At 35.3% G+C, this 19784-nt stretch overlaps 1 protein-coding gene across 1 annotated transcript in view; it reads left to right on the top strand.

The window, feature by feature from the left end:
• The window catches only part of Nufip1 (nuclear FMR1 interacting protein 1), a 43386-nt gene that overhangs the window by 1514 nt on the left and 22088 nt on the right, over positions 1 to 19784 (top strand). Inside the window, exons 2-6 of the mRNA XM_004844227.3 lie at positions 1245 to 1327; positions 3636 to 3734; positions 4589 to 4651; positions 5597 to 5673; positions 18065 to 18157. Of these exons, the coding sequence (XP_004844284.1) occupies positions 1245 to 1327; positions 3636 to 3734; positions 4589 to 4651; positions 5597 to 5673; positions 18065 to 18157 (415 nt within the window). The remainder of the gene's footprint in view (positions 1 to 1244; positions 1328 to 3635; positions 3735 to 4588; positions 4652 to 5596; positions 5674 to 18064; positions 18158 to 19784) is intronic.

The raw sequence follows: 19784 nt of genomic DNA, 5'->3' as shown, positions 1-19784 counted from the left end.
CAATTGTCCATGTAAAACCATTATCCAACTCTGTTTAAGATGCAGTTCATTTGGAGTGGGGATTGAGACAGGGTCTCACTGTGTAGTTCAGGCTGGCCTTGAACTTACTATGTAGCTCAGGCTGGCCTCAAACTCAAAAGCGATCCTCCTGACTCAGCCTCCTGAGTGCTGGGATTACAGGCGTGTGCCACCGTGCCTGGCTAAGATCTAGTTCATATTAAATCGAATTCAGGCAGTGTTTACTGTGTGCAAGATGTCAGGAATGTGAGTTTGATGGACTCAAATGAGATAGGTTCATAAGAATAAATCATGGTACAGTGTTGTAAGTGATAGAAACATGTAAAAGGTAATTATATTATGTAAAGAAAGTTGGGAAAAATTTTTGGAAGAAGTGTCTTGGGAGATATGTAGGATTTTGGGAGGGATACTGTTTAGGCACAGGCAAAGAAATGTCAGTATGGAGTTTTGTAGATTGCAGTGTTCTGGTGTGTCTGAAGCAGAGTTATGGAAGGTATGGGAGAAAGGTAGGATGAGAAAATAAACTGGAATATCATTAGAAGACTCTAGGAAGCCATTTGCAGTTTTTGAGCCAAGTTGTGACGTGATTGGAAAATTATTTTTGTAGTACAGGTATGCAAGGTCTGTTAGGATTTAGGAGCTGGAAGACAATCTGGGAGGATGGCACAGCTATCTATGAAAGATTAGGGTTTCTGAACTGGGTCGTGGGAATAAGAATGGAAAGGTGAAGCAGGATTGAAGAGATATATTTCACAAGGTTCTATTTTCCTGGTATGAAATTAATGCTGAAAGATCAGGGCTAGAGATTTTACTGGTTAGGTTTATAATATTTGAAATAGCTAAAGGAATTTTATCTGGTTAGATTGTCCATTTATTTATTATTTATTTATTTAGAGACAGGGTCTTGCTATGTAGTTCAGGCAGGCCTTCAACTCACTGTGTAGCCCAGGCTGGCCTAGAACTCCAGATGATCCTCCTGCATCATTCTGAGTGCTAGGATTATAGGTGTGTGCATTGTATTTAGATAAAAGCATTTGTGGATATGTGATCTCACTGGTGTTTCATTTGAAAAATACTTAAAACTAGTAATAACCTTTGCTAATTGTTTTTAACTTTTCTTCCCAGAAGAGGTAGTTTGCTAGTATTTTTATGCAAATATCTTTGATATGCCATGTTAAATTTTTAATTATATATTTGTAAAAATTAATGGCCTTTTTGTTTTTTAGGTAACTATTCTTATTTTCCACAAAAATATGATCCAAAGTTCACTGACTTCAACTTCCCTCCCAGCAAAAAACAGAAAAAAAAGGTATTTCTAGGTTGTTTTTGAATGTGACACTTTAGTCCCTATGTTATTGTATCATGGCTTTTATTCCTGTTATAACTGTCATGGTGTTTTATATCTGTTGCTGACACAGTGGAGCTTGGCTTTAATAGGCTTTTTAAGGATATTATCTATAAATAAAAATTGTAAGCAAAATCATTTTGAGAAAAACTGAGAAATTGTAGAAAAAGAAAATATTTTCATACAGTATCAGGAGTGAAAAATAATTGTACAATGTGATTACAAATAATGTAAATGTTATTAAACTTAGATAAAATAAAATCATTAGCAGATTGGGAGGTGAGTGATAGAAGTTTGGGAGAATAGAGGACCACCTTTTTCTAAGTTGAAAGCATGAAATTAAGAATAAACTGGAACATTGGGGCTGGGGATTTAGCTCAGTGGTTCCATTGCCTGCCTCACAAGCGCAAGGTCCCAAGTTCGATCCCCAGTACCAAAAAAAGAAAAAGAAAATAAACTGGAACAAAAGGGCTTTTTTCATAATCTTTGCTTTTTAACATAGGAGGATCTTTTTTTTTTTTTTTTTTTTTTTAGGAGGATCTTTTAAGAACAGATATGACTAGTAAAAAAAGTCTTTTCCCTTTGTGTTATATTCCCATAAAACTAAATGTAATGTTTCTAATTTAAAGTAGTTTATATTTAGTCATCCTATATGCATAATGTTTGAAATTCAGACTGGATTTATTACTGTTGTTGTCTATTATTTTTTATCTTAATTCATTGTAAATGTTTCAGTTTTTTTAATAAGTATTCATTTTTATAGTTTTCTTTAAATGAAGAACAATTCTTAGATTATACTTTAGTATCCTATTAAAGTAGGTTTCCTTCTTCTCATATAACTAACAGATATGGTCTTTCAGATTTTGGCACAAAAACTGTGTAGCTCATGTTAACAAGTCATTTCATGTGGGCTAGGGATTTAGCTCAGTGGTAACGCACCTGCCTTGCAAGCACAAGGTCCTGAGTTTGATCCCTGGTACTGAAAAAAAAAAATCCCAGCTGGGGATTTAGCTCAGTGGTTCTGCCGCCTGCCTTGCAAGCGCAAGGTCCTGAGTTCGATCCCCAGTACCAAAAAAAAAAAAAAAATCCAGAACAAGTTGTTTCACAAGTGTAATATCCCCAGCATTAAAGAATTGGAGACTATTTCCAATAGTTCCTAGACTATTAAATAATAACATTTTTGTTTATGTTTAAGCATAAAAATAGCAAATTGGGAATCACAACTAATCTTTACCTAAATGATTCTTTTTCCCTTTTTCTGTAATTTAAAAGGTATATATGAAATATTTTTCCTAAAAGATAAAAATTCTTACCTTGAATATTTTTACATCCTTTTGACATATGTTGTACTAAATCCTAATTAGATTACCAACTTGAAATTTACTCATAGTTTATATTCACTCTATTTAGATGTAAAGATTTTTCATCATGTCTGGCTTCTGTTAATATATTTGCTAAAAATTAAAAAAGCAAAAAAATTCTTTTAATTTAAAATATATTTAGAAGTGTATTGCACATGAGAGGTAATGTAAAAATACAGTAAAATTTTAAATTTTAGAAATGTATTACAGTAAAAGACACATTGCCATTAATCATCCTAGAAATATTCCTCCTCTCCTTGAATGCATTTTTGTCATCATTCTTGCCACTTTCTGAAGCAGTTCTGGAAATTCTCTTGTATGAGCATCTTTAGTTGTGCTGTTATAGCTACTTTGATGTCCTGAATCAATCCATTTACCATTCATGGTCATTTTGAATTTGGAGAAGAGCAGAAATCGCTTCGTGCCACGTCCAGTGAATAACGTGGATGAGGACAGGGTGTAATTTTTTTTTTTTTGGTACCAGACATCGAACTCATGACCTTGTGCTTGAGAGGCAGGCAGCAGCACTAAGCTAAATCCCCGGCCCCAGGGTATAATGTTTGTATGAGGCTGCCTTCCTGTTGGATGGCATGTGGCAGTGGTATTTATCATAATTTTGATCACACCTAGTAAAGATATGAAAAAAGACTTCATAAGTTTCAGAACTTCATCACAAAGTGGCAAGAATGATGGAATAAATGTGTTTGAAGCAAGAGGGGGAGTATTTTAAGAGGGACTAATAGCAACATGTCTTTTACTGTAATACTTTTTAAACATTCATTATATTTTAATCACACCTTGCATAAAGGTTATGTGAAAAATCAAAGTATGTTTAATTAGAAGGATAGTTATATTTTTATTATTGGCTGAAGATATTTTTACCAAAAGCTAATGCCTCTTTTTGTTTGCAGAAAAGAAAGGAACCAGTTTTTCACTTTTTTTGTGACACCTGTGATCGTGGTTTTAAAAATCAAGAAAAGTATGACAAACACATGTCTGAACATACAAAAGTAAGTGTTATTAGTTGTCTTGAAATTTATTTAGCAAAATAGCCTTTAATTTGTGTTTTTGGTAGAAATTCCAAGCCTATGTTCCTTACAAGTTTATAGTTTCCATAGAAATGTGTAATGACCTGACAGATGGGAATAGTGTCCTGGGGATTTGTAGTTTGAAAGTGGGATGCTTACTGCTCCAGGGAGAGATAAGATAGCTGCAGAGAGGGAGGTCTAGCAGCTGCACTGCTTGGGAAGAGGGTGGGGCCTCCGCCTCTTGTTGTCTTCTGTACCTTTGAGTTTTTTGGGTTTTTTCCCTTCAGTACTGGGGATAGAACTCAGGACCTTGCACTTGCGAGGTTGGCGCGGTGCCACTAAGCTAAATCCTTGGCCCTATATCTTTGAGTTCTTTACCTTTAGGGCTCCCCAGACCATTTAAGCACACTGTTACTTGTCATGCGTCACTACCCTCTAAGATGATCCAAATTTTAAGTTGCTTTTTAAAAAAATAATTTAAGCCAGGATGTTTAAATTTTAAAAAGTTCTTGATTTAGAAAAGTTCTCTTTTCATTTATAGGAGTGTTTCTCAACTTCAGAAAATAAGAATGTTTTATAACATTGCTGATGTCCATTTTTATTCAAGAGGAGAAGTAAATGAGATATGCTATGGTGCTATGTACTTAGCGAATGCTATTCTTTTTTAAATGCAGTCTATAGTGATTTTTTTTTTTTTGCAATTGACATAAAAATGAAGGGATGATATCACATAGATGAGATAATTATGTAAAATGACTAGGATATATCTGTGTGTATATAGTAGGAAAATTTTAATGTGAAAAACATTAAGTGGTCTTTTTAAAAAATTCTTACAGTGTCCTGAAGTAGATTGTTCTTTTAGTGCACATGAGAAGATTGTCCAGTTTCATTGGAGAAATGTGAGTTTTTAATGTTTTTTTAATCCTATCCTTTTATTGTTATATGATCTTCTTATTAATCTGTTGTTATCATATCTCATTGTTCATATAGTCTAATTATAAGTGACCTTTATGGAGTACTTTGCCCTTTTTATCCCCCTTGTAATACTGGAGATTGAACCCAGGGCCTTCATACTGAGCTACATCCAGCACCTCCCACCCTTTCTTATTTTGAGATGAGGTCTTTCCAAGTTACTAAATAGCTCAGGCTGGATTTGAACTTGGAATCCTCCTGCCTTGGCTTTCTAGAGTACTGGATCACAGGTGTGTGCCTCTGTTCGTTGCTGTACTTTCTACTTTATAAGAGCATATTAAAATTCTTACTCAATTGTAGACTCATAAACACCTATGTGAAGTAAGTAAATATAGGGGAGTGGGGTGGGGAAGGATTTTCCCAAGGCCCAGAACTTATTCTTGCCTTTCAGTTTCTTTCTTTTTTTGGTACCAGGGTTCAAACTCAGGACCTTGCTCTTGCAAGGCACGTGCAGCACCACTGAGCTAAATCCCTAGCCTTCCTTTGAGTTTCTGAACTCCAAATTCTGTGCTGGTTTTTTATTATGTCATTCTACATAAAATTGTCTTACTTGTGCATTTCTTTAGCTGCCACCCTTAATTTTGGTTGGTAAGTTATCCATTTGGGTATTTAATGTCAGTTGGGAAAATATACATGTACTTTATAACTAAATTACGTTATTCCATTTTCCTATATTATACTATTAATATAAATTAATAAAAATTGTTCCTTCTCCTTTAAAATAAAAGTTATAATGAGGATATATAAAATTGGCTTATTTACCATAGTTTTCAACTTGGTTTTGCTTATAAATTTAATGTTCTATATAGTCTCCTGTTTAGTCAAAAGTGTACAGTATGCTTCCTCATGTTCAGTAGGCTTTTTGCTCCTAGATGCATGCTCCTGGTATGAAGAAGATCAAGTTAGACACCCCAGAGGAGATTGCAAGATGGCGGGAAGAAAGAAGAAAGTAAGTAAGAATTCAAAACTAGTGAAATAACTTTGTTACGGTGGCAGGGCTGCAGCTTCAAAATAATAACCAATCTAGCCATAATGAGGAATGTCAAAAAGGAAATTTGGTATTTTTAACATTACATCATTCATTTGAAAATGACTGATCCTGATTTTGTTGTTCTTCAGAATTGGTATGTAGTGACTTTGAGGATTCTGTTACTTGATGGTTTAAAAATAATCATACAGTTTTTATTAGAGTAGTTAAATTTGTTGCATTCCCTTATAATGTTGGTACTGAGGAACAAGACTATAAGCTACATTAGATGAGATTGTTGTTGAGGTTAGTTTTTATGAAGACTCTGACTAGAAACTCCCTTTATATAACAAATATGGCATAATTGGATTACACTCTTCTCTTTCAGGGAGAACTATTTGCCACCTATTATTGTTTGATGGCCGAGGCAGTAATGGTTGGGTGTTCTTGTTTTTAAAATTAACATACAGTACTTTGCTGTATTTAATTCTTTTGATTGTTTTTTTCAGCACAATTGTTGAGTGTTATATGCCAAGCAGAAGGGGTGCCTCAGGGATTATACAAATGATAAGTTAACTATAAAGAAGACCAAAAATTCATTCCTGTAGTTAATGTTTAAGAAATTCAAGTCTTACCATGTGACTTGTACTTTTATACTTAACAAGGAAAGAAAGTTTAATTGATGTGAAGCTAGAATATACTTAATGGAAAAATTCCACTATGGCTCATTTTATTGTCTTCTCAGTTCATTCTGAGCCAGAAGACTGAGACAGAACTGTTAGAATAATCAGATGCACTTTTAAAGTGAAGTATTTCTTGTAATTAAAAAATATGGCGTGAGGCTGGGGATTTAGCTCAGTGGTTCCGCCACCTGCCTTGCAAGCAGAAGGTCCTGAGTTTGATCCCGGGTACCAAAAAAAAAAAAAAAAAAAAAAAAAAAAAAAAAAATATATATATATATATATATATATATATATATATATAAATGGGGTGCACAAGATAAAAACAGAGAATTTATTTTTAAAGTTCAAGAAATGTACTTAAAATTCTTGACCAGCAAGTTACATTTGTACTTTGTTCAACTTAGAAGTTTTCAGTTGAAATGCACTTTACATAGGTATTGATATGCCAGATGTTGCATTGTTTTATGAAAAAGTTAATTACTCTCCTTTAAGGCCATAAAGGTAATTCTGAGGGAAACCAAAGAAACAAATTCAGAACCAAGCCTGGCATGGTGGCATGTGGCTATAATCCCAGCACTCAGGAGACTGAGGTAGGAGGCTTTCAAGTTGGAGGCCAGTGTGGGCTACATAGTGAGACCCTGCCTATCTCATAAATGACACTCTGGGAGGAAGATTGCAAATTCAACCCCAGGCTGGGCAACTTAGTGAGAACTTGTGTCAAAAAAGAATGTAACGTAGTGCAATCCCCAGTGAGAGAGAGAGAGAGAGAGAGAGAGAGAGAGAGAGATTCAGAACCAATTGAGAACAAATAGAATTCAAGTAAAATATATGATTATCAGGTAATAATTAACCAGGTGTGCAGAAGAAAGAATTACATGAAAGTGAAGGGGTAATCAGAGAAATTTAATTTTCAAACGAGAGTCCAGTCAGTCAACATGAATTTGGTAGCCGTAACAGCATTTCAGGAACATCTTTGTTTAACAAATAAAGGAATCTAAGTGACCTGGAATAGCCTGGAATCCCTTTATCCCCTTTCTCTTTATCTCTTTGGCAAAATCTTGCTTATCTTGTAAGGCCTGGTTTAAAAGTTGCCTGACTTACCACTCTCTTACTTTTCATTTCCTGTATTTTAGTGTTATCAGAGCTCCAGTATATAATAAAGGGAGCTTACACCAGAATGTAAATCTATATACTACTTCCTTTATTGATAAAGTTTTGGTAAGAAAAACAATTTCAGCCAAACGTGGTGGTGCTTGCCTATAGTCCCAGCACTTGGGAGGCTGAGGCAGGAGGATTACTACAAGTTCAAGTCTAGCCTGGGCTACATAGTGAGTTCAAGGATAATCTGAATTACATAACAAGACCCTGTCTCAAAAAACCAAAAAAAATTTTTTTTCAGACGAACATAGATATTGTGCTTGGAAGCTTAGTTGATTTATACTCTGGTGCAAGCATATGGGTTATGTATCAGTTCCTGAACCAAGCTACCCTTTTAAAACATTATTTGTTACCTCTTCTGCAAATACATATGTTATTAATGCAACCACAATAGATTGTCACATTATATTATGGATGGTCCTAGTTTTAAGACATCTCTGATTCTGTTGCGCTTTGCACAGTGCCTAGAATTTATATGTGAAGAATACATATTTGTTGATTTACTGTTAAATGGTGTGAGATGTGAAAGACTCAACTTTGGCAATGATCCTTAGCCAATTCCAAGGTCAAACTTAGAAGTTGAAAGAGTTGAGACCATGAGGTAGTTTGACTTAGTAAAGAATTTTGATGCACTGAATATGAAGCTTCTTCCTTCCTGTGGGTGGTTTCTTTACAGAAACAAATATTTTCCTCATAATGGGGCTTTTTTTTTGTTTTGCTCTTTAAAAAATCTTTTGGTTTTATCTTTTTCTTACTATTTAAACAGAGGAATAAGCAAACCAGAAGAGCTAACTCCATCTTCTGTCTGATAGGTTTTGAAGAGCAGATAGCAATGGTATTGAAAATTTTATCCTGCGAAGTAGGATGAAAATGGCCTAGCCAGTAGCATACTAGGTGTTGTGTCTCCCTCCCCACCTCTGCTCAGCTCTGACTTTGATCATTTGAAGGCTAGTGTAATTCAGTGGTGCTAGCCCCTTTTAAAAATGTTTAATTCTTTTGAGGAAAATGACAGTGTGCCATGTCATGGAAGCCAGTGGAGGGGAGAACTTCAAGGAAGAGAATATGGTTAGTGGTTCAGATTGCTATGGAAAGGTCAAATAAAATAAGAACAAAAGGTGAATGATTTTCTGGCATGTAGGGCCTCATTGATGGGGATTCCAGATGATCAGTCCTTGGCCTTCTTCCTTGACATCCTGACATCTGCCTTTATTGCTCTCTTTAATTCTAACATCCACCCACCTCCAGTAATTTTTTTATTTTTATGTAGTACAAGTGGATATTAATAAAGAAAATATAAAAAAGCACTATTCTATGAAAAAAATAGAACAAAATTTTTATAACAAAATAGAATAACATTAGTTAATACATCATGTATCATAATCTTTTGTATCATAATAGTTATTACACTGTTAATACACTGTTTATCATAATCTTAAAAGAGTGACCAAAATGTTAGGCAGATTATAAGTAATAGACAAAAAAGACTCGCTTACAAAGAAGAAACACACAGAGAAAAGCACAAAACTTTCTCTTCAGTGAACTTCAATGAACTAAGAGAAACTAGTAGTATAAATGAAACAAATTACTGTATATGTTAAAGTACTTTTGAAACAACTGAATAGATAATTTGGAGAATTATTTGAACTTCTTTCTACCTCCAATTTATCTGCTATTTTGTGTTCTCTGTCTGTAATTTGTTTTTAGTTTCTCATATTAGAGACACCATGTAATAGTTAAGCTGTGTATCTGATTTAGTTCCCTTAATGTTTTCATGTTATGTCCATTTGCCTATGAATGTCTCAAGTTTATCTATTTATGGCAGAGTAGTACTCCATGGTGTATAAATATATACCACATTTACTTTATTCGTTCATTTGTTGATGGACATATGTGCTGTTTTCAGTAATTCTAAACAAGAGAGGTAGACTTTTCTGCTTGCCTTTGGCATGTTAGATGCTGCAACAGGAATGTGTTCAATTTGAATTCATTCAATACCTTTTACCTCCACATTTCCAGTGTTCTGCACCTGTGATAGCCAACCGGACTCCATCTTGTGCCTCAATGCCATTTTGTACTTATGCTTGAACAAAGTGTTTGCGCTTGAACAAAGCACCCAGAACCCCCACATCCTGCTTGGCAGTGAACTTGCTGCAGTTGCAGGATGTTTTATGTATATATTTCTTAGTTATAAAGATGACTATGTGGTTAAAATTTAAATATTTATTAAACTGATTTTATCTTATCCAGCTAAATGCTAATAAAAACAAAGGTCCTTAGAATTGGTGGTCAGTTCTATAATTTTATCTTTTCTGATTGTTTCCACATGATTTATTTATCAGGGCTTTTGGTCTCAGCCAGCCTTATTATTTACCTTCTTATACAGGTTTTTACCTCTTAGTTTGGCTTTTGCTGTTGTTTCTAGAAAATTTTACCTTTTCCATCTTTGAAATTCTGTCCATTGCTATGCCTAGCAGCAATCCTGCCACTGTGGGGGATAGTTTTCTTCATCTTCTAGAGGAATGTCTTGTCCTTCTTTGAATACAGTGTCCCTTTTACCTCTCTAGTACAGGTATCTTTTATTGTTTTATTGGTGAACTTTTTTTGCATATTTTTTATTCCTGAATGAATCATATACATTAGAAAGGTAAGAACATCTTTTACATGGCCATTTATATCCCATGGTACCATAGAAAATAGAAATGTACGTAAATGTTAATTTATGTAAATGGGGCTTGAAATTATTTTTATTATGGGTGTATTGTAATTCTGTTTTGGTATACACAAGTAAGTGATTGGAGAAATCTTGCTGAATCTTGTATTTTTCAGTCATGTTTTGAAAAATACCTTTATTGTTTTTAGAGAAGATGGGCATAAAATGTTGATCTGATTAATAACTCGTTAGAAATCAATACTGTAACTGTCGTACTTTTCATGTCATATTCTCACCACAGAGGGCAGACTACGAAGACAAACCAAATTGATCTATATTTGAATGCATTATTTTCTAAATATTGCATTGTTTTCCCTATATGAATATGAACTATACTCCCACGTGGTTTTGTGCAACAAGTGATTAAAGGAAAAAATTCTACTGGCTAGAGAAACTTGGAGAATCTTATTTGAAGATTAAAAACTACCTTAGGTAGCATGTATTTATATGAAAGTCCCTGGTAGAAGACCAGTTTGATTTTCTAATGTTAACAAGAAATCTTAACAACCTTGGAACATGTGATAACTTTGAATAAATTCTCAACAGTAATTTAATTTGAAAAGGCAAAGAGTTCTCTACTTGTGGCTAAAGTCACCAAAACCAGACAGAAGCAGATGATTGGCCTTTAAGGCTCACTCTAATGAGAGACCTCAGATATATAAGGTGCCTATAAGGTCACATGCAATTAAACCTTACTTTTAGCTACGTAGGGATGATAATGTGTGGTCGAGGAGAACTTGGAGTCTTTGGAAAGCAAGGCCATCAGTTTATTTTGCCAGGTCTTCCTGTATGAGGTGAAGTCTGCTGAAGATGTATTTCAGTAATAGAGCACTTGTTTAGCTGTAGATTTGATCACCACCACTGAGAGAAAATCATTCCCCAAGCGCCCACTCTATTTTAAGGTATAATATACATACCCCCTTTTTAGTGGGTAGTTCTGACGAATGTATAAATGCCAACACAAATAGATACCAAACAGTGTTCATCTCTCTAAATTCCATCATGGCTTTCATGGTTGGCCTCCCCAGCTGTTACCTGAAAACCACTGATCTAAGTTCTGGAGATTTATCATATGAGTGGACTCATGCAGTATGTAGCTTTTGAGTCTGGCTCAAGATTTGCCTATGTTATGTGTAGCACTAGTTCATTTATTCTTGCTGAATATTTTTCTGTTCTATTGTATATCATGGTTTATTTCCCAGTTGAGCATTGATTCCAGGATTTGGCCTTTAGAAAGCCTTCATAAATATTCATAGGTTTTGTTTTGACTATGGATTTTTTAATTTGACTTGGATAAATACCTGAGAGTAGGATTGGCTGGTCATATGCTAAGTATGTGTTTAAAAGAAACTTATGGGGTCAGGGATTTAGCTCAGTGGCACCATGCCTGTCTCACAAGTGCAAGGTCCTGAGTTTGATCCCCAGTACCCCCCCCCCCCAAAAAAGAAAGAAACAAACAAACTGTTATGGCTTGTGGTTAGATGTCTCCCCAAAGCCTCATGTAGTCAGAGGTAGGGACTTTCTCAGAGGTGGCTGAATCTAGAGTCTGTGATTGGTTCATGGTGCAATATTAGGATTAAGGGTGCTAGGATTAAGGATTAAATTAGTCCATTGATTGGTTTGGCACTGCTGTAATCCTCGTAGCCTGGATACGATGTAAGGGACAAGAAGAGCTGTGATTGTCCCTTGCTTGCTTGCTTTTGCTATCAGTGAACTATTTCTCTTCTGTGATGACCCTTTGCCACGCCACCCTGCCTTGGATGGACTGAAACCACCACAAACTGAGCTAAATAAACCTTTCCCCCTTTAACTTTGGGTGTTGGATATTTTGTGTCAGCAGTGAGAGAAAAGTAACTACGACAGAAACTGTTAGAGGGAAAAGTGGTTTTTGTTTTGTTTTGTTTTTTGCAGTATTGGTTGAGTGGTGCTCAACCATTGAGTTATGTCCCCGGCCCTTTTTTATTTATTTTTTGGTACCAAGGATCGAACTTGGGACCTTGAGCTTGCAAGGCAGGCAGTGGAACCACACTGAGCTAAATCCCTGGCCCCTTTTTTTTATTTTTGAGACAGAGTCTTACTAATTTGCTCAGATGGGATTTGAACTTGGGATCTCCTGCCTCAGCCTCCCAGAGTGCAGGGACCATAGCTGTGTCCCACTGTACTCAGCTACAGGAAGAGTTTTTAAACCAAGATGTGCCTATTATAGCATGAAAAGCATTCAGATTAAAGGGCAAGGCTAGGTTGCAGTTGTGCTTGCATGAGGTAGGTACCCCAGTAAGGGGAACACTAGCCTTTACATGGCTTAATGCAAAGAGGTTGCTTTTTCCCAAGTAAAAGAAATGCAGGGCTGCTGTTACTGCTTGATGGTACCATTGGGCACAGATTCTGTCTTGCTTAGTAGGTGGTTTTCATTTTGCTCACCAGAAAGTTCCCATATTTGTGACTAAGCCCACATTCTAGGAAGGAAGAAGAAAGGGGCAAAGGGGACATAGACTAGTTTTCCTACTTTCATTGAGAAAACAATAGATTTGTTTTTAGCTCTAACCAGGAAATTTTTCATATAGATCTTATTGGCTGCAGGGTTGCTTGGTTACCATTAGTGGTATTGAAGGCATCCCCAAGCAGAATTGTTAAAAAAGGGAAAATATCTAGTTAGTACTGTTTGCCTCGAGCTTGGTGCCACAGTTTGAAGCTTGATGAATTTCAAAACTGTAATTAAAATTTGGAAGCAACCCTATCCTTTTGAATAAGGAATTGACTGAGAAAATGTTTACTTATTGGTGGTTCTTGTGTAGTATGGGTGAATCTATCTAGTTTTCAGAGTACAGACTAAAGGCAGTGATCAGAAGTGCATTGGGAAAGGAGTGAGCACAACATTACAGAGTAGTGAATTTTAGAGGAGCTTAAAATGCAGAAGATAACAATTGGGGATGAAGTTTACTTGTCCCTATGATGTTGCCTGGTTACTGTGTTCTCTAGAAATTATCTTTCAACGCTTGCTGCATTTATCTGATGTTCTTCCATATCTTACTTGCCAAATTCTTGTTCTTTAGCATATTCTAAAGTTTTCATGTTATATTTCATTAATAGGAAATATTTTTCTGCTTTTGGTACATTTGATACATTTCTCAAAAGTATACTTATACTGCCAGGCATGATGGTGCATGCCTGTAATCCCAGCACTCAAGAGACAGAGGCAAGAGGATTGCCATGAGTTTGAGACCGGCCTGGACTACACAGTGAGCTTGAGGCCAGCCTGAACTACATAGTGAGATCCTGTCTCAAAACAAAAACAAAAACACAAAAACCCCTTATACTCTCTCCACTCTGTTTTTAAGAAAATCTGTTCTGAAAATATATTTACTTTCTATGTCTTTGTCAGCCTCAGTTTTCAAAAAATATTACTCAAACTGCTAAAAAGAGTAAATTCTACATTGATTGGCAGAACAGTCCTTATTTCTTAAATTGTCCTTGTGAGAATTTCATTCTTTCTGGGGAAAAAATGAATATTGTTTTTTTTTTGTTTGTTTGTTTTTTTGGTACCGGGGATCGGACGCGGGTCCTTGGGCTTGCGCAGCAGGCAGCGAAACCACTGAGCTAAATCCCCGGCCCGAATATTGTTCTTTTATCGTAAATGAAAAATACATCTTCGTCTTTATTCCTTCTTTTAATTTTTTTCAAATTAGCCAAACTCAGAGGGGCCCAATGAGTTTAAAAACTGTAAAGCTTTGTAATAATTAAAAAACCAAAAAACTATGCCCCCCATAAAGGCGATTCTTTCTTAAATCTTGACCTGTGAGGTACAATAGCTATATAATTTTAATTAGGGAAAATGAGTGGTAGAGGTTTGTTTCCAAAGCCTCACTTTTAGAAACTGGACCATATACCACGACATTGGGAGTCCACTAGGGGGTAGTTTTGTAATGTTTATTTCACTACACTGTGGCTCTGGAAAGCCTTTTAATTTGTATCCCCAGTTCATTCAAAATTCTAACAGAGATGGTCAGCTTCTAATGCTACATCTTTTGAAGTTCAGAAAGGCTTAAATAAAATACAATGGCGCAGTTGTGTTTCATTGAGTTAAGAGGGTTTGTGTTTTGTAGAGCATAGGCCTAGGAGAAGTCAGTACGTAGGTGGTAATTGGAGAATAAGGATAAAGTTGGAGAGAATAATATGACCAGTATAATATGTGCGGAGGTGGTGGTTGACATAGTTTTGCCCATTTATGGACTGTAGTGTCCCTAGAGACTTGAGGTGTAGGCAAGGCAGGAGTTAAAGAGGAGTTAAGAAATGAGGGAGAGGTACAAAAGAAAAAGCATTGGATGTTAGGATCAATTCTCTTGTGTTATTTATTTATGTATTTTTTGGTACCGGGGATTGAACTCGGGTCCTTGCGCTTGCGCAGCAGGCGGTGAAACCACTGAGCTAAATCTCTGGCCCTCTCTTGTGTTATTGAGGAAAGATAGAAGTACAGGGAAAAAAGTGATATTAGCAGGTAAAAATATAGAGAAACCAACTGTGACAATATTCCTTGTCATGATTTTTATAACTTTCTAACATTCATTCTCTAATAAGAGGTATTGAATTAAGTTTTTTTTTGGTACCAGGGATTGAACTCGGGTCCTTGCACTTGCGAGGCAGGCAGCGGAACCACTGAGCTATATCCCCGGCCCTGAATTATTTTTTTTCTGTATATTATTGTGTAACATAAGGCATAATTTACGATTTTTTTCAATAGCTTTTGTTATTTCAAGTGTATTGTAGCACCTTAAACTACATTCTTTACCATACCTCTTTACTTTTCCTTATTCTTATATCTCAGTATGTTGGTGAAGTGAGGCTTCCTGATTGTTGTTTGTGTGTGTAATCAGATCTTCTGTTTCTGGTTTTCTGTTTTTGGGGGATAATTTGTTTTCTAGTACCTTTGTTTTCCCTAGTTCTAAGTCTCTGAATTTTGTGTAGATAAGAGTAGTATAAATTTTGGAAGAGGATCTGATTAATTTCAGAACTGAAAAATAGAAATTTTTATCTTTGGAATGGATATTGGAAGATTCTTTACTTTTAGGAACCCTTTAATCTACTAGAAAAAGAAGGCTGTTTTAAGAGATTTGCACCAGAAAAGTTTCCATAACATCTTTTTTTATGTCCTATTTAGAGAATTCTTTCTGATATCTTACCTAAAGTCCATTTGCTATTACAAATCTTTAAATTTTTTACCATGAAAGGTGCATATTTACCATTAGCTTACTTGTACATGGTACACTGACTTACCAAATGTTGCCCATCATGTTGACAGTCTGCAACACTCAACAAAAACAGGAAGAAATACAGTGGGGAGAATACGTGAATTTGAGATTAGTGGTGGTTATTGAGTAGCTTTATGATTTCCATGCCTAACCATTATGGAGCCTTTGAAAATTATCACCATTTTCCTTATCATTTCTACTTCTACATGTATATTCTGTTTTCAGATTGAGAACAGCTGGCAACCATCCTCCCTGTAAAACTATTTTATTGTCACTTCTCATGCTATTTTAGAAGCTGCAAATAGTTCCTTTTATCTTTCTTCAGGTTTTATTTTTCACCCTCTTAATCATCTTTGAGTCTTTTCTGAATTCTTTCCAATTTTAATTTTTTCTCAGTGTTCCTTCTCAACCAACTGACAGAGTGTCCTGAGAGTATCTGAGCATTTCTGAGTATCATAGGAAGAAGATTTCACCCCTGTACAAGTGCCAGAGTCCACTTCATATAACCTTAGACTACGTTTGCTCTTTGAAAGTATAGTCACATGTTGTTGACTGGCTGTCAGATTTTTATCTCCAATGACCTTGATTTTTCCTCTTACATTTATTTATAGCTTGTACACTCATCATCTTTTATTTATGGAGGTTATTTTTCTTAGCTGGGTATATTGCTTTGCTCTGTCATTGAAATTCATTGCCTTTTATTTTTTGATTACTTCACCACTTAAGCCAGTGTCATTTCCATTCCTGTCTTCCAGTGTGGCAAACCCATAGGCTTCCTATTCTCTGGACTATTCAAGTTAGTAATGCAGATTTTTTTTTTTTTTAAGTAGGGGTCCGGGGATTTAGCTCAGTGGTTTCGCCACCTGCTGTGCAAGTGCAAGGACCCGAGTTCGATATCTGGTACCAAAGGAAAAAAAAAAGTGGAAAACTGTTTTAGAAGCAATGACAGAACACAATTTGCTAATGTTTCTCAAAATTTCCTCTGATGAGTGGCCAAGTTGAGTGATGAGAGCTGTGTGTGTTCCCTCCTTCTGTGCTTTTTATACTTCAGGGATCCATCTCCCTCACTGTCAGTTTGGGGCCTGCATCTCCACATGGATGTGCCAAGAAACAAAGAAAGCAATTCATCTTGCACACTACTGTCAGATTTAATCTGATCATGGCCTTCTACATATCTCTTCCTGTTCCCGACTTTCATCACTGTAGGGGACAGGGGAAGGGGATGTTACCAGAACCTCTGCAGTAAGTCCTAGTCTCCTGTGAGCCACGGCAGCACACCAGCACACGGCGAATTACAGGAAAGGCAGGCAAATGAGACTGAGAAGAAGCTGAGCTTTGGGTCTGATCAGTGCTGCTCTGGGCGGCAAAGACTAGAAGCCTTAGCTTGCAGCACCTTTTACTTAGTACATCCAGAGAAACAAATGTAACAAATGAATATGTAGATTTCAGTATCACTTTGGGATGAACAAGGTGTAACAAAAGACTGGGTGGGGGCAGTGGAAATCTAAGAACAATGAGGAACTATGCAGATGAAGATTTAGTTCCTGCCAGGAACTACACCGGTGAAGATTGGTTTCCTCCCAGAGTGTCTCCCGCAGGTGTGGTCTTGTCCTGGAGCATTACAGCATCTAGGGATCATTGAGATCTCCCTTGTGACCTGAGGCTAAAATGGAATTATGTCTTGTAGTGTTATAGCTGGCCTGTAGGCAGGAGAACTAGGCCTACTCAAATGATTTTTCCCTAGAATTATGTACCATTGCTCCCAACACATCACCTGCTGAATTAAATATAAACATTTTAGTCTGGTATTCAAGAGAAATTTTGACTTGAGTCTCCCTTTCTGGTCCAATTGCCTGATACTATATCATGTTTCATACAAAATTATTCTCTGGATATGTCTCACACTTTCTGAGGTCTTGGTTTATTTGCTTTGTTTGCTCTACTTAGGATATCCTGAAGCTTTTTCTTCTGATTGCTGTCAACATCATTTAGGATCAATTTATTTTATGTCCCATTTCTTTCTGGATTTCTCCATTTGAATATAACCTTTCCTTCTCACCCCCCAAATCTTTATATTGAGTGTTATATTTTGTCCTATGTTATAGCTGTTTGTGTGCTTTTTTCTTTCTTTTCTGGTAGACTATGGTTTTTGGGTTTTTTTTTTAAGAACTATCTTCCTCATCATGCTAACTTTGAGTATACCTAGCATATATTTGCATAAGTAATTGAATATATGTAAATTTATTCTTAGAGTATTTGTGGGGGGACATGCTAAACAGACAGATTAGATCAGTTTGAGCACATTATACAATATAGTGTATTCAGTTTAAATTCTAGCATTAGCTCCTTACCTAATTGCAGCCTGCTAACAAGGTTCGTAGACCAGGAGCTGATCTATACTTTCAGTAGTATTGTTATACCCTATGTTTTTCTCTCTTAGAAAAATTCTAGATGCAGTTAAAAGTTTATAATGATTACTGTTAGTTGTTGAACAAAAATTTCCATATTCAAGACCTGCTTGGTTGCTTAAATTTGTACTTCAGAACTCTTTGTAATTAACTTTTATTATTTTCTAGAAACTACCCAACTCTGGCGAATATTGAAAGGAAGAAAAAGTTAAAACTTGAAAAGGAAAAGAGAGGAGAAGTATTAACAACAACACAGTATGGGTAAGTTCCTCAAAATGGCTTGTATTCTTAATGTTCATTATGACTGAGTATATTTATAAACAATAAAGAAGTATAAAGCAAAATTTTAAAATCACTACAATCCTAATTCTGAAATCTTTGCTTTTTACCTTTTATTTGCTTTAAAAAAATTGTAATTATGTCTTAAAATAACTTACCTATATTGATATGATTTTAAAAGGTGTAAACAAGACCTTTCCATTTTTTTTCAAGCTAGGTTCCTTCCAGAGATAATCTATTGTATCCTTCCAGAAAACCTTTGTCTGTACAGCACATAGATGATAGATGTAGCATTTTTTCTTTGTTTTTTTTTTTTTGGTACTGGGGATCGAACTTGAGACCTTGCTCTTGCAAGGCAGGTGGCGGAACCACTGAGCTAAATCCCTGGCCCCAGATGTAGTATTTTTTCTTTTTTGAACACTATTAACCTTTTTCAGACTTTGAAAATTTTACTTGGAGATTGTTCCATATTAAAATATAACAAACCTCATCCCTTAAAGATATGTAGGAAGCTTAAGGATGTCCCACAATGTTTTTTTTATTTTTACCAATTTCCTATTGACAGACATTTATGTTCTTACAAATCTTTTACTAATAAAAAGTTGCCACTATTGCCTTTGTACAGAAGAATATTTTACATAGGCATTTCTATGGATAGATTCCTAAAAATGGTTTTGCTGAGTTAAACAGTATGTGAATTTGTAATATTGCTAGATACTGCCAAATATCTGTCATAGAAACTGAACCAGTTTGCTTTCCTACCAGCAATATATGAGATACTCTTTCACTTTCATTGAATTTTCTCATTTAATTTACATTTGATCTTATAATTAATTAAATATGCTAATCTTAAATGTACAACTTGATGAAGTTTTACATATGTATGTACATATTTGTGAACACTCTTACACATTTGTGTGACTTCCACACAGATTAATATACAGAATATCTATCTCACAAAACTCTCTTAAATTAAACCTTCCCCTGTTCAATGGCTTCCTATGAAGTTAACCTCTTTTCTGATTTCTGTCATCAAAGATTTCTTTTGTCTGTACTTGGAACTTTCTATAAATGACATAATATGGTATGTATTCTTGGGTGTGCGATTTCTGTAGCTCAAAATTATTTTGTGAGATTTATTCATACTATATTTAGAAAGAGACATGAGAGATAAGTAGGGATATTTTATAATGTTAAAAGGGTCCGCGCACAAGAAAGCATAACAATTTTATATCCATTTATGTCTAATGTACTTTAAAAAACAAAATTATTGATGCCTCAAAGGAGAACTAGGTAAATTGAATTAAAGATTTTAATACATTTCTTTCTATAACTATTATAAAATAATATGTAATATTAGAGAAAGTTTTTAAAGAGGAAATTGGAACACAAAAATCCTAGACTACAATATTACTAAACCTAATAAATAAAGGATACACATTTTACCAAAAAGATCATTAAATAAATAACAAATTTTAAAAGACTGAAATAATACAAAAGAATTCATTCTGACAAAATGGAAAGTCAACCAGAAATCAGTAACAAAAAGAAATGCCTTAATAGGAACACATTTAAAATATAAATTACTAAAATTGACTCAAGAAATTAA

Source organism: Heterocephalus glaber, unplaced genomic scaffold (genome assembly GCF_053883595.1).
Source record: "Heterocephalus glaber isolate CG9 unplaced genomic scaffold, H.glaber_assembly_v1.0 deba00001666, whole genome shotgun sequence".
Taxonomy (NCBI): domain Eukaryota; kingdom Metazoa; phylum Chordata; class Mammalia; order Rodentia; family Bathyergidae; genus Heterocephalus; species Heterocephalus glaber.
Note: the sequence above shows the minus strand (reverse complement) of the source record. Positions and strands in the feature narration are given on the sequence as shown.